The sequence below is a fragment of the Pholis gunnellus genome (assembly GCF_910591455.1).
Source record: "Pholis gunnellus genome assembly, chromosome: 22".
In the NCBI taxonomy this organism is placed as follows: domain Eukaryota; kingdom Metazoa; phylum Chordata; class Actinopteri; order Perciformes; family Pholidae; genus Pholis; species Pholis gunnellus.
Genome location: NC_136549.1, coordinates 9,948,449 through 9,961,522, shown reverse-complemented (window position 1 = coordinate 9,961,522; position 13,074 = coordinate 9,948,449). Strand labels below are relative to the sequence as shown.

Genomic DNA, 13,074 nt, shown 5'->3' with positions numbered 1-13,074 from the left:
AAGGTTTCAGGCAGGATTGCTAAAAATATGTACTGACCCTGTGTTAGGAGCACACCAGGGCCCGAATGAAAGAAGAGTTTGCTCTTTGTTAGATTTCCTGGGTTATAAAGTTACTGTAAAGTGTACAGAATTATTGGAAGGAATGAAAGTTGAGGATGGAGGACACTGGCTGAATGTGATTATTCAGTGTCCAACTTCCTTCATGCACCCATTTGAAAACGTGACTAGACTAGGTAAGGCAAATCTCTCCTAGCTGAGTCTGCCAAAGGCTAATAGCAGGCTAGTAAATTCATCCCCGCTGAGGAATGTCTGTTCAGCAGTTGGAGCCAGCAGGTGTGTAGTTACTCAGCTCCCTGCGGATGGTGCTGAACGGCGACAGCTCCAGCTCGGTGGTGCACTCGTGTTCGTTATCGTCACTGGCGGTGGCCGAGGAGGGAGCGTGGTTACAGCAGCAGCAGCAGCAGCAGTCCAGGAAGGCTCTGCCCAGCGGGCGACACAGGAGAAGCAGCAGCGCCGGCGTCACGGCGGCCCGACAGAAGAGCAGCAGCTGGGAGAGGAGATGGAGGACCGACATGGTGTGCTCGGGAACACCTGCCGCCATGTACGCCGAAACGATGTTGCAGATGTTCTCAGGCACCACGCACGCACCGTAGACGATCGCCAGCGCCACAACGGTGCAGTTCATCTGGCTCTCCAGTCGGATCTGCTTCTTGTTGCTGCGCACGCTGGACTGCTCTGCGCGCCGGATCTTGCGCGCCGTCACCAGAGAGCACCCGATGGTGAAGAGGGTGGGGAGGCAAAAGTAGCAGCCGAAGCACCACCACAGCCGAGCGCCCTCGTAGGTCAAGCCCAGCACGTAGAGCATGTCGGGAAGTGAGGTGGATATCCTGATAATGCAGCGTTCAACGGGAGGCTCGTCCGGGACTCCCGTTTCCTCCACCACCAGCTGCCTGATGAGGAGCTCCGGGAGGGCCAACAGGAGAGCGCCGATCCAGATCACGGCGAGCTTAGCAGTGGTGGAGGTGCAGTTCTCGATCATCTCGTAGTACATCTGGACATTGGTGGCCGCGCGGAAGCGGTCGATGCACAGAGCGCACAGAGTGAAGGTGGTCACGCCGAGAGAGGCCACCTGAGGGAACAGACAAAGACAAATTCTTACAACAATCATTCATCAGAATCAACGTCCTTTTAGTCGTTGCGTACAATGAATGTACAGGTCTTGGTGGCTTGCAGAGGCTTTACTTGATTGAATCATTGCGCCTTAAAAATGCTGTTTGTATCTTAAACTCTATGAAACAGCACAGGACTGTCAGGGAGAATAATGATCCAGAGAGCTGATATTCTAACAATAGTCTAATACTAGAGATAATCTAGTATTATTTGTATCTTCTAGGATTTTATTAGTTTACTTATAATCTCTTATTAATGTCCATTCCTGTGTTTCATTTAATCTCTTAGTTAACCACTTTGGTCAACGTTTTTTTAAATCTGCTCTATAAATAAACTTCACTATAATCACTTCAACTGCCAAATGAGCATGTCGAGGTTGTCAGGTCCCCCGTCTTAAATGAATAAAATAATTACAAGGCACTGACAAAACGATCTCCTGTGTAATAAAATGTCTGACAGTGTCTTGCAGAATCTTAAGGGAAGGGCTGGCGGTGAAGTAAACAAGAAGATTCCTTCGCATCAAACGCAAACAAAGGCCTTTCTGCGAGTTGTCAAGTCGCCCAAACGCCACGTAAAAATAAACGTCAGGGCACACAGGAGTGGCGTTGGCCTTTCGGGTGCACCTGACACTGGTGTAATTACAAGCAGTGCAGCAACAGAAGCACAATGCACAGGCTGTAAGCTGCTATTAACACTGTGTAGCATCCCTGAATGTGTGTGTGTGTGTGTGTGAGAGAGAGAAGAGAAAGCAGACAAACAGAAACAGAGACCACACACGCAGCGAGCGAGCGACAGGGTGGATTAAAAGCATTGCACTCACTCATTCCTGTGTTTTCACACCTCCTGTTCAATGAGTCTCACTAATGAACAAACTCTAAACATTCCACTGTTTTCCTGCTTCACTCAAAACCTTCATGCTATCAAACTAATTGCCTCCGCATTCTCAAAGTGAAACTATCTGCAACTTGTGAGGGAGCTCACAACATTTCTCAGCACCGGAAAGCATCTGTTGGATTATCAGTCATTCTGGCAGAGTGCAAAACATTTCTCTGCAGCTGGAGTGTGTGTGACATGTGTGTATGTGTGTTTTTTCAATGGTTTTGCCTCCAGCACCAACATCTGCCAGAACAGCCACTGACCCCCCCCCCCCATCCTCCGTCCTGTCTCACGTTGCTTACCTTTTCTCCCTCTGACTCTCCCTTATCTCTCCTCCTTTTTACTCTCCTTTAGCTCCTCACCCTCAGTGCCCCCCTTATACATCCCTCCTTCCTTTCCTCTGTTCATATCAAATTTAATTACAACAGCCAGCTTTCCAGATGGCCCCAGTGAGCCACGGGTTTAGTGCTCCAAACACATACTGCCTGGACAGATACAGATGTACACACTGCAACATGTTCTGTGTATCTAGGCCTCTCACACACACACACACACACACACACACTGACCCTCTGACACACATGGTTGCCTAATCAGACTAATGAAGGAAACAGTGAGGGGTAAGTGGGGTAGATAAACATACTCCAGCACTATGGACAGTAGCTGTTATCAATGTAACGGTGTGTATTACGTGCCATTACGCCACAATCTTGTAGCTGTCATTGTAGTTAATTGTTTGGAAATTTAGCCAAAGCGAGTACTATTGTTATTCAATAGCTTTTTAAGCGATGCATTTTTTTTTTTTTTTCAGAGAGAAGACTTAAGCCAAGCATATTTATGTGAGTGGTGTATTCACACTAATCGGATTAAGCCTTCAGGTGATTTGGGCAGGTGTCAACATATTGAGTGCACTTCGCAGATGTTGCCATCTTACACTTCGTTACCCCGTGCATTTGGAAAGTCAGGCACCAAAACTCGAACAAATGCCGGAGACTGTGCAGCAGTCTTGAAAAGGTAATTTATAAAGAGCTAAGAGTCAATCACGCTCATGTTAAGGTAAAGGGTTTGTTTTCGTTTTGATTGCACAAGTGACAGAAATCCTGTAAGGCCGGTTGTTACAAAGCCTCCTCCTGATTAAATCATGCATTAATGCATGTAGGCATTGCAGTAAACAGTCATTTTTGTCACTATCTGACATGTCGTAAACATTGAATTGATTACAACATAGAGTTTCAAATGAACCCTTTATACTGCTGGTACCTTGACCTCGAGAAAAAGATCAAAATCCAATCCAATTGTGTTTAGTGCAACAGCCATGAAGTGTCAGTCTGGAGCCGTTATGGCACTCACGTTTACACAGGATTTTGACAGCATCAGCTCATCTCCATCATGAATAAAACACAAACCTGCTGATGCCGACACATGGAGATTCTACTCACTTCATTCGCGTGACTCACACGTTGCCGTATATACCATTCAGTGAAATTGCTCTCTATTTATTTCCCCACTCCACTCCACAGCTAACACACTATAACACTGCATGCTAGGAATACATGTCTGTGATTTCATGCAGAACAATGAGGTGTTTGTGACAGCTGGTTCTTATCAGTAGAGTGGCATTGCATCCCTAGGAAATAAAATAGTTTTCTATTTTATAATAGTTAAACATGCATCATATTACGCATCTACTTGTGACCCATTTCTTCCCCTGTACACCTGCACATCTGTATTCTCATATGGTGGCTTCAAGGGAACACACACACACACACACACACACACACACACACACACACACACACACACACACACACAATCCAGTACACACGGACAGGTGCTTCTTGCACATAGTGAATATTTCATAGCTTGAACAACAGTGCTGGAACAGTTTTAAAGGCTGTCATGGAGGACCTGGAAACCCAGCTTTGATCAGCGTGATGGGGTGGAGAGCAAGGGCAGGATGAACAAGCATAGCTTTGTACTAGAGGGGAGGAGAGAGAGAGAGAGAGAGAGAGAAAGAGAGAGAGTCCAGGAGTCAGGTCTGGTAGGGTGATGAAGCTGTGTGTTTGTGGAAGGGGGTTATGCAAATGAGGGACAGAGAAACGGGGACAGAAGAATGGATGAGGAAAAAGAGTGGGAGAAAGAAAGGAATGAGTGAACGGGAGACAATAGCAAGGGAACACATCAGTGAGTTAGAGACGGTCCGATGTGACAGGAAGAGAGAAATATGCCAACATCTTCGGAATGATTAACAATGTTAACGTGGCATTTCTTGCAAAAAGTAACCTTGACCCCGTCATGTTCAATTTAGTTGCTGGCAAGATGATAGGCATGCTTGCCTCAGGGTGGAAGAGATGGTTCTAAAAAAAATGTGTGCATTTTTCCAGAGTGAGTTTTCTTTTTTTGCTTTTCATGGTTTTTACGCCCCCATTTTAGGAATTCTAAGTTATAAGAGTTGGATGAGAAGATACCACTCTCATGTTTGTAAACTGAATACAAGGCAGCTTAGCATAGCAGTAGCTTAGTTATTAACAGGTCAGATTTCATTCCTTGTTGTGGTGTTATTTGTGTACGATTACTTCTGGACATAGCCAGGCTTACTGCTTCTCCCTGTTTCCAGTCTCTATGCTAAGCTAAGCTAACCGGCTATGAGAGTGGTATCCATCATCTCATCTAACCCTCAGCAATTATGTGTATTTCCCAAATATGCCCTTACTATAGTTTTGTGAATTATCTGTAAATTGTGTTGTCATTAAAACAATTTTTTTGACACTCTCAATTCAAACCAACTCATAAAACGATAATAAACGCTTGTGAAGTACCGTTTTCCCACTTGATGTTTGATACATTTCTTCTCAACCTTGGACTTCCAAGGGGGGAAAAAAAGAACATAAAAAGGCTTTTCATCCACAACACATGTCTGGCCGTCTATCTGCACAGCAGGTGAGAGAGACATTTCCACATGTGCTGTTTTTAATAACGGCCCATTAACTTCCTGATTAAAGGTCCCGTGAGCTGGTGGCACAAAGACCCCGTGTTATTAATTGGGTTTTAACAAGGACTGGTGGAGCCTGGGCGGCCATACTGTGACTATACAGCCACTGTCAGGGGTAATGGGTGTTATCAGGTGATGAATGTGGAGACAGAAAAACAACACACACACACACACCTACAGTCGTATAACAACGAGCCGATCGAGACAAAGGCTTATTCCAGCTGCAGTCCTATTTCTAGGTTGAGTGTGTGACCCAGTGCAGGCTCCAGCAGACCATAACTCTAACCAGAGAGACCCTGCCACTGACAACCACCATCCGTCTAACAGCTGGGCTGTGTGTCTGGGAGAGACAGGACACTGATGTATGTGAGCTTGCATGCACAGTTATAAGTATGCGCGTCCACCTTCATGCAGAATTATTAAAATGTGTATTTCATTGTGGGCGTGTGCATATGAAGTGTGGTTGGTGGATGTGTGTGTGTGTGTGTGTGTGTGTGGGATTATGGCAAACCGACACATGGCCAAATCCTTCGTTGTGGGCTGAAAAAGATTCTTCTGTGATTATGTCAGAGCAAAGACCTTTAAAAGCCTGTATCTCTCTTTGTTACACTATGTTTTGTTTTGTATTGTACTCTGTCAAAAACATTCTCAACACAAGTTCCACTTTTGACTGACAACAGCTAGCCTGGCTCTTTCCAAAGGCCACAAACGTCACCTCCCAGAAACCATCGTGCAAGCGTCTTTTCGGAGATAATGCGATGTGTCGAAAACTTCCTGGAGTCTTGTTGTCACCGGGAGGTTGCCAGGCAACCCGGCCGGGAACGACTGTGTGATGTGATCGAAAGCTCCACAATGGACCTTGTGCTAAATGTGTCTAGTGTTTCCAAAGTAAAGATCAGACTTTCAGTCAATCGAATTCTATTCTACTCCATGAACAAAAGGAACAGTCTCTACCAGCCGGGAACGGAGATCCATAGAATGCACCAATAAGTAGGGCGGGCACTCATAAATCATCATGTTTCCTGCTTCAATTCAATTAATAGCAACCATCCATTACAGTGTTCAACTCTATTCTGTGGCTTTTTGCCTATTTAAAGTCTTTTACAGTGTGTCTGAGGGAGTTTCTTCTGCACAATACATTTCTCTTCCATTAAATCATATCCTGACCTGTGGCAGATTTCCCCCGGACATTTCAAAATTCATTCCGCTCTCTCAGTGTACAGCAGCTGCTGGAAACCCGCCCAAAAGTCTTATCTTCTCTTCTACTATATTCTATTAAGGTTGGCTACCGGCCGGCCTGTTCCGTGTTGATCCGAAACTGAAACGCAGTCCACACTCATTTCACCAACATACCTAATTCATAATGGTAATCATCCGATGAATATTTCATATTTACGTGGATAATTACCAATTTGGTTAATTGCATCCAACAGCAAGCCTAATCTTTGCTCCGTGCTGTTGTGTGGTCTTGTCTCATCGTTCAAAACACAATATCTACTCAGCTGACTGAATGCCCTCGCCATCATGCATTATGTAGAGACACTAATTATATACCCTGACACATTTACACATCTTCCAATTAACTATCATTCGCATGTCTGATAGACGGGCGGAGGAGCGGAGAGGGCGTGAGGCCGTATGTGTTTGTGCACTTGCTTTGCGTCGATGTGCTACCGTGGTGTCTATGCTGTAACTGCATGTGTGCATTCAGCGTTTTACCACAAATGTGTGCGTGCCAAAATGCTCCCATACTGTATGTAAGTGGGTGTGAGTGTGTCTTCCCCCGAGGCTTGCTTCTAATCACAGATAGCTGATGCAGACAGAGAGAGAGAGAGAGAGAGAGAGAGAGAGAGAGAGAGAGAGGGAGAGAGGCAGTGACCAGTAGAGAGAAGGCCATCCCACCCATCTGGTGGATCAGCACACCCTGACTTTGTGCATGTGTGTGTTTGTGTACAGGCTAGATATATAGACAGACAAGGAATGTATATAAGTGTACATGGTGAGAGAGAGACTGGATCTCTTTTCAACAACTTTCTTGATACAAGGAGGTGGAAATCTCAGTGAAAGTGACAGTAATTCTATCTGGTGATTTGGGAAGTTATAGTTTTGGAATATGTGAACACCAGAAAGAAAACAGTGTTCAGACGTTGGCCCTCCTGGTCCTGTGAAATGGCCATATATTCCTGGATGTTACACAACCATGCAGAGTGACCGAATTTGTATTTCTGATTACAAACTTGAAAGCGTGTGTGTGTGAGAGACAGATTTGGAACAGTGAATGTGTCAAGTTGATGTATGTCCTGCCATTACCACTGATTTCAATGGGTCTACCTCCGGCCCTCTGTGGCTCCATGCAGCCCCCTCTCTCTCTCTCTCTCTCTCTCTCTCCTTCTCCCAATCTATGGCTCTCTCACTTTCCTCAGCCGCTTTCATTCTCTGCTCCAACAGTCCGTTTCTTTCTCTCTGCCTGCTGAAGTCCCTCGGCAAAATCCGCCATTAGTTTTAGACTACAGGGCGTTGTACATTACATTAAGCCAGATGTATACATGGTGCACAAGCTAAAGGAGTCCCCAGACAGTTAATAAGGTAATGTATTACAGAAAAGAATAATGCACAAGAGAAAATGTTTGCGATAACATTATTTTTTTCCTACACTGGGGACATATATTACGACCAAGGAAAATATTTTGCACATACTATCAATGAGCAAAGGCATTATTCTTCACACTTTATAGCATAACAGTGATATGGCAGCACTATTAGTGGAATTACCAATAAACCACTGAGGAGACAATGAGTCTGTAGAGAGTCACTAGATTTATGTCCCATGATGGGGATTTGCAATTAGCTGTTAATCAGGTTTGGAAAAAGAAGGTGTGCCGTGAACACAGCCATCTCTGTCTGCTAATGGGCATAGTCATTAATAATTGAGAGACATGCATGATAACCATATGAATAGGGTTTTACATCGCTGACGTAGAGCAATTAAATTCTCCACATTGCATTACATATCACATATTCATACTTTAAGACTTACATCTACACGTTCTATGCATAATTGCATAATTCATACACAAATGTTTTCAGTTCAACATTTGCAGTGTATGTGTCATTTACTACCAGCATCATTATATTCTTTTTTATGCTGTAGTAAACTCAAACTATAGATATCCGCCAATAAAGAGCACAATTTGGATTACTATGAAAGCACACCCTTCTATTCTTGCCTTTTTAGACAGTGATTCGTAAGCATCTCTTTATTTAGGGGTAATGAGACAAAAATCCCTGCGTTACAGCAGCACCGTTCTGAACGAACCTTGACAAATGACTCGTTCCCCCCTCTGGCTTATAAAATGCTTACTGCACTGGTTATTTGTTACTTTAGCCTACTTTCCAGTCTTATTCCAATCAACTGCCAGGTGCAAAAAGCTAATTATTGCCCATTAGTTTTGCCTGAATTTGCTGCTCTGTGCACCACTGCCTCGAAAGGTTGTCTGCAACGACGGCAGCATGAAACAGGAGCGTGTCGTAAATGATGCAGACGGGCTGTAACCCACATCTTTATTTTGTGCAGCATTCTTTTTCAATTTTACTGTCACATTTTGTCACATCTCACACCTATAATTGCTTAATCTCCGAGGTTTGGACGATTCCATGCTCTACTAAACACTGAATAAAACAAGGTTTACTGAAGGCAGCACGATGGGAAGCTGCTCTCCTAGGGGACGGTGACGCGTTATCTGTGCCATCTTCTGATTATGCATGCATGGACACGTGAAGTTTAGGTTTCATGTTTGTGTGAGAGTGTTGTGTGTACATCCAAGCAAGTGTGTCTTTATTTCAGGCCTAATGTTGATATTCCCCATGACTGAATTTGGGTTAAGTGAAGAATAAAGTCACTCATGGGGTGACCGTGTGTGTGTGTGTTTCTCTGAATGTTCCACAGGGAGAGAGTGAACCCCAGGCTGCATTACTCACGGCCTGTTTTGACACATGCCCGCGCACACACACACACACACACACACACACACGCACACACACACATCGAAGGCACTGTGAACACAGTCAGGCCCCAGTGCACACGTCCTGATAGATCTTCACTGTAGAACACACATGCAGTAATAAATGCACGGAGACAAGTGAACACCACCCCTCCACAAACACCCTGCATTAAGAATAGCCATCGGTCCATGCAGTGTAAGTATGTTATTAAAGTTACTGAATAATATCCTGTAGACCTTGGGCAGCTCATATGCAATAACACAGGCAGGGGCTCCGTCTCTCTCTCTCTCTCTCTCTCTCTCTCTCCCCCAATCGTTAAAACGAACCGTGTGCAATAGAAAGAAAGAAATAGCAAATGAGATACAGTCTGTACTACTGTAAGTGGTCAGTGAGGACAAAACCTGGCTAGCAAGATTGCAGAAAAGAAGAGACGAAGGTGCAAATGCAAGCAATTTCTAACTGATAGTAATTTGGAATCATAGACAGCTGAATAACTCCACCCCACTGTTATGTGAATATGAGCAGACTTGAGGTTGTGACTCCAAAGCATACTCATATTTCTAGTTGTGACCTATTTTCTTGCTGAACTATCAGTGGTATCATTCTTTAACTAAGACGCCGTATTTCAAAAGAACGGAGAAAAGGATTGGCTTTGGTGAAATAAATATGAACATACGATGCAGCCTCCAGAAGCTGGTCTTCACATCTGTCCTGTAATTAGAAGCGATGGGAGCTTCACAATTTGCGAAACTCAAAGCCTCAACATCCCCCAAATTACTCAGGCATGGACATTCTTGCATCAAATCTGATTTGAAGATAATAACATGGTTCACCTGCTCATATTCATCACTTCATGATGTGGCAGCCCTCCCCGTCTGCCGGCTCTGTGGTCTCCGGAGGGCGTCACCTGTTCTGGCTCACTGCCCGTCTCTCCCCCCTGACATCTAGTCTCTTCTGAGTTTGATTACATTTGCTGTCCTCTTTCTACTCCGCCGCACAGCACACCCCTCACTTACTCATGCACCTTAGATGCCACCCGTACTGTAAGTGTATTGCTTCCAATTTGGTTCGATGTTTAATTCATGATGTATTTGGGTTAACCCCCCCCCCCCCCCAAAAAAAAAGAAAAACCATGTGTGCTGCCTCCCCTCTTTGTCCCTCCTTCAGCCAGGTTGGGACAATGGCTACACAAGCTTAAGACCCATGAGCTGGAAACCCCTGTTGCATACAAAAGACATTCACCTTGCTGGTGAATCTGACACTGGTGTAATTACGGTGAGCACACAAAGGGAAAGGTATCAACATGGTGTACAAAAAACAACAATCTCAGCTTCCATCCATTTCTCATGAACTGAACCAACAGAATAAAGACAAGGACGAGGAGAGAGCGTATGCGTGTGTGTGTGTGTGGGCAGGAATATGGGTTAGCTATAAAACGTTTCATCGACTGTATACAGTGAAAGCAACAGGAGAAGAGTGTTTTTGTATAGGTCAGACTGAATGGGAGATAATATGTTGACTACACGCCTTGAGGGTCAGGTGAGGCTCTCTCTCTCTATAGCAGGTGTACAACAAGTGACAAACAGAGTCTCCTTGTTATTGGCTGAGGCGACATCCTATAGCCATGCCTGTACTCTATCGGGCCAGTCAGGGCTTAAAACCTGAAACTCAACTCTTTAAGTCAATTTACTCAGGTAACACGAGTGTGAAACTTCAGGTGGATGGTGTGTAAATGACACTGATTGAGCCGTATTAATCATCTGTCATCCCTCCAGATGGCAATGCCGCCTGTATGCATTACAATATGAGAGAAGAATACAAATCTAGAGTGAATTTACCTCCACATAGGGCACCACTTTGCAGGTGAACTCCCCCAGCAGCCAGGACTTTGTCAGTTCATGAAAGACCACCATGGGCAGGCAGAACAAGATGAGCACAAAATCCCAGACAGCCAAATTGGCCAGCAGCGAGTTGGAGATGCTCTTCATGTAATAGTTCTGGCACACGATGCACAGGATGGCAATGTTGCCGGCAATCCCCACCAGGAAAATAACCCCGGAGACGCACGTGATGGCGTAAGCGCCGTACGTCTCACTTGTCACCGGGTAAAAGGGGTTCTTGATCTCGTCCCCGAAATCCTGCGAGCTGGGAGGGGTGATCGGCGTGGCGTCCCAGGGGTTCTCCTCCCTGAAAGTGAAGAACTCGGTCCTCCTGGTGAAGAGGTCAAAGGGCAGGTCGGTGGAGGTGAGGGCCACCGGCTTGGGGATGGGTTCCCACGGCGACGCGTGAGGCAGAGACAAAACCCCCGAGCTTTTGTTCAGCCGGCTTCTCCCCCTCTTGGAGGCTTTCTTCTGCTCGTCTTTTGTGCCCCTCTTGTGCCTGTCGCCGTCCTCGGGCCCCCCTCCTCCGTCTCCCCGGCCCATTGAGGAGGGCTTAGCCGCATTGTAGTGTCCACCTGCTGGCGTCCCCGTACTACTAAGAGCGCCATTCAACTTTATCCTCTTATTGTGGTGGCGCGTCGGGTCCCAATGTGAGACGGCGTTGGGATCCTCCACGGGTGTCACGGTCCTGCTGAAGTCGCGCTTGTTGTGTCCAATTCGCCTCGTTTCTCCTGCCATCACCCTCTTCCAGGGATGAGTGGAGTTAAGGGGCCCTCGGATAATTGCCCGTTGCGCCTGAGGCTCCGCCGAGGACGCACCTGTGGCGTGCCCCAGCGAGAGCGCGCGGTCCCAGGCTTTGTTTTGACGACTCTCCCGTGGCGACCCGTGGAAAGTCCTCGCAGAGTACGCGCCGGCTTTGCTGTCCTCTTTAGCGCGTACTTCTCCATTGTTTCTCAGAGATAATAATACGTGCGCGTGGGCTAACAACACAACTAACGCCCTAGGCGGCAGAATCTGCATGGTCCAGGAATGGTTGAGCGCAGATTTTAATCCTCACAAGTGCATCTTCATACCTCGGTGGCAGCGCGGGGAATACACTCCTCCATTCAGTCAACACCCATGTTGGAAACGGCACAGTGGGGAGCTCACGGTTTCAAGGAATACAGCTCCATCCATTCGGTGAGCTCTGCAAACTTGTAAGTTATATCCCGACGCCTTGTCTTGCCACTATGCAGTAATCTCAAAATCGCCGGCTCACTCCCAGGGGTCACTCCCGTTTCCAAAGTCTTGACATTACCGAGCAGGACAGCGAATCAGAGTCCCGATCCGGAGAGAAAGAAGCAGGGAGAGGTGGGAGAGGGTATCGCTGCATGTCCACGAAACACAATCCGGACCTCACCCAGGTTCCAGCTGTGGGTAACTGCAGCTATAGAGAGACCGTCTCCTTCTCGCGCTGTGTGTCAGTGCCTTAGTTTGGTGGGTTGGGTCGGCTGGCAGCAGAAGCAGCGTCAATGCGGTGCAGTCCGGGTAAAGCCCCCCTAGGTTGTGATGCACGGGAGTGGAGAGAGAGAGAGAGAGAGAGAGAGAGAGAGTGGCAGAGAGGAGAGAGAGGAGGGGTTGAAATCGCTCCGTTTCTCGTCCCTTCCTCCTCTGCGTCCAGTGCCTCACCTCCTCTGCTTTCTCTAGGAGGGTATAGGACCGTGCGCTGGAGGAAAAAAATGGTCTCCCCTGGCGGCTAACCCCGATCTGTCACTCCTCATCCATCACGGAGCATCCAGCAGCCCCCGAGCAGACTACGGCTACAGCCCCCCCCCCCCCCTTCCTCCGGCAGCCAAGCCAGCCACGCCCGACAGACGTGCTAATACATATATTTTATTTTGTGCCGTCATATCGCCGCACTTGCACAACATTAAACAGATGCTATTTAATCTTCCTTTCTATAGTTTGAAAGCGAATAGGAATAAAAGAGTGAGTGACAGTTGCACTTGCTTTAAACGAAAGGCAACTCTCAAAATGTATTTCTTCTTCTTTAAAAAGGATGCTTGAGGTCATTTAATAGGCCTTTCAAACAGGCACTTGACCATGACCTATACGTGCTGTAGGCTTTATTAAGAGGCTAGTACACCTGCAGACTTGCAAAGGTTGTCTGAAATG

The 13,074-nt window shown here is 46.4% G+C and overlaps 1 protein-coding gene across 1 annotated transcript; it reads right to left on the bottom strand.

Moving 5' to 3' along the window:
• Window positions 1-313: 313 nt before the first annotated feature.
• On the bottom strand, window positions 314-11,940 carry gpr37b (G protein-coupled receptor 37b; the record flags this gene model as incomplete). Its single annotated transcript, XM_079183604.1, has 2 exons — window positions 314-1,129; window positions 10,879-11,940. 2 exons carry the CDS (start codon window positions 11,938-11,940, stop codon window positions 314-316), a joined length of 1,878 nt encoding a protein of 625 aa, XP_079039730.1.
• Between the last annotated feature and the right edge of the window lie 1,134 nt (window positions 11,941-13,074).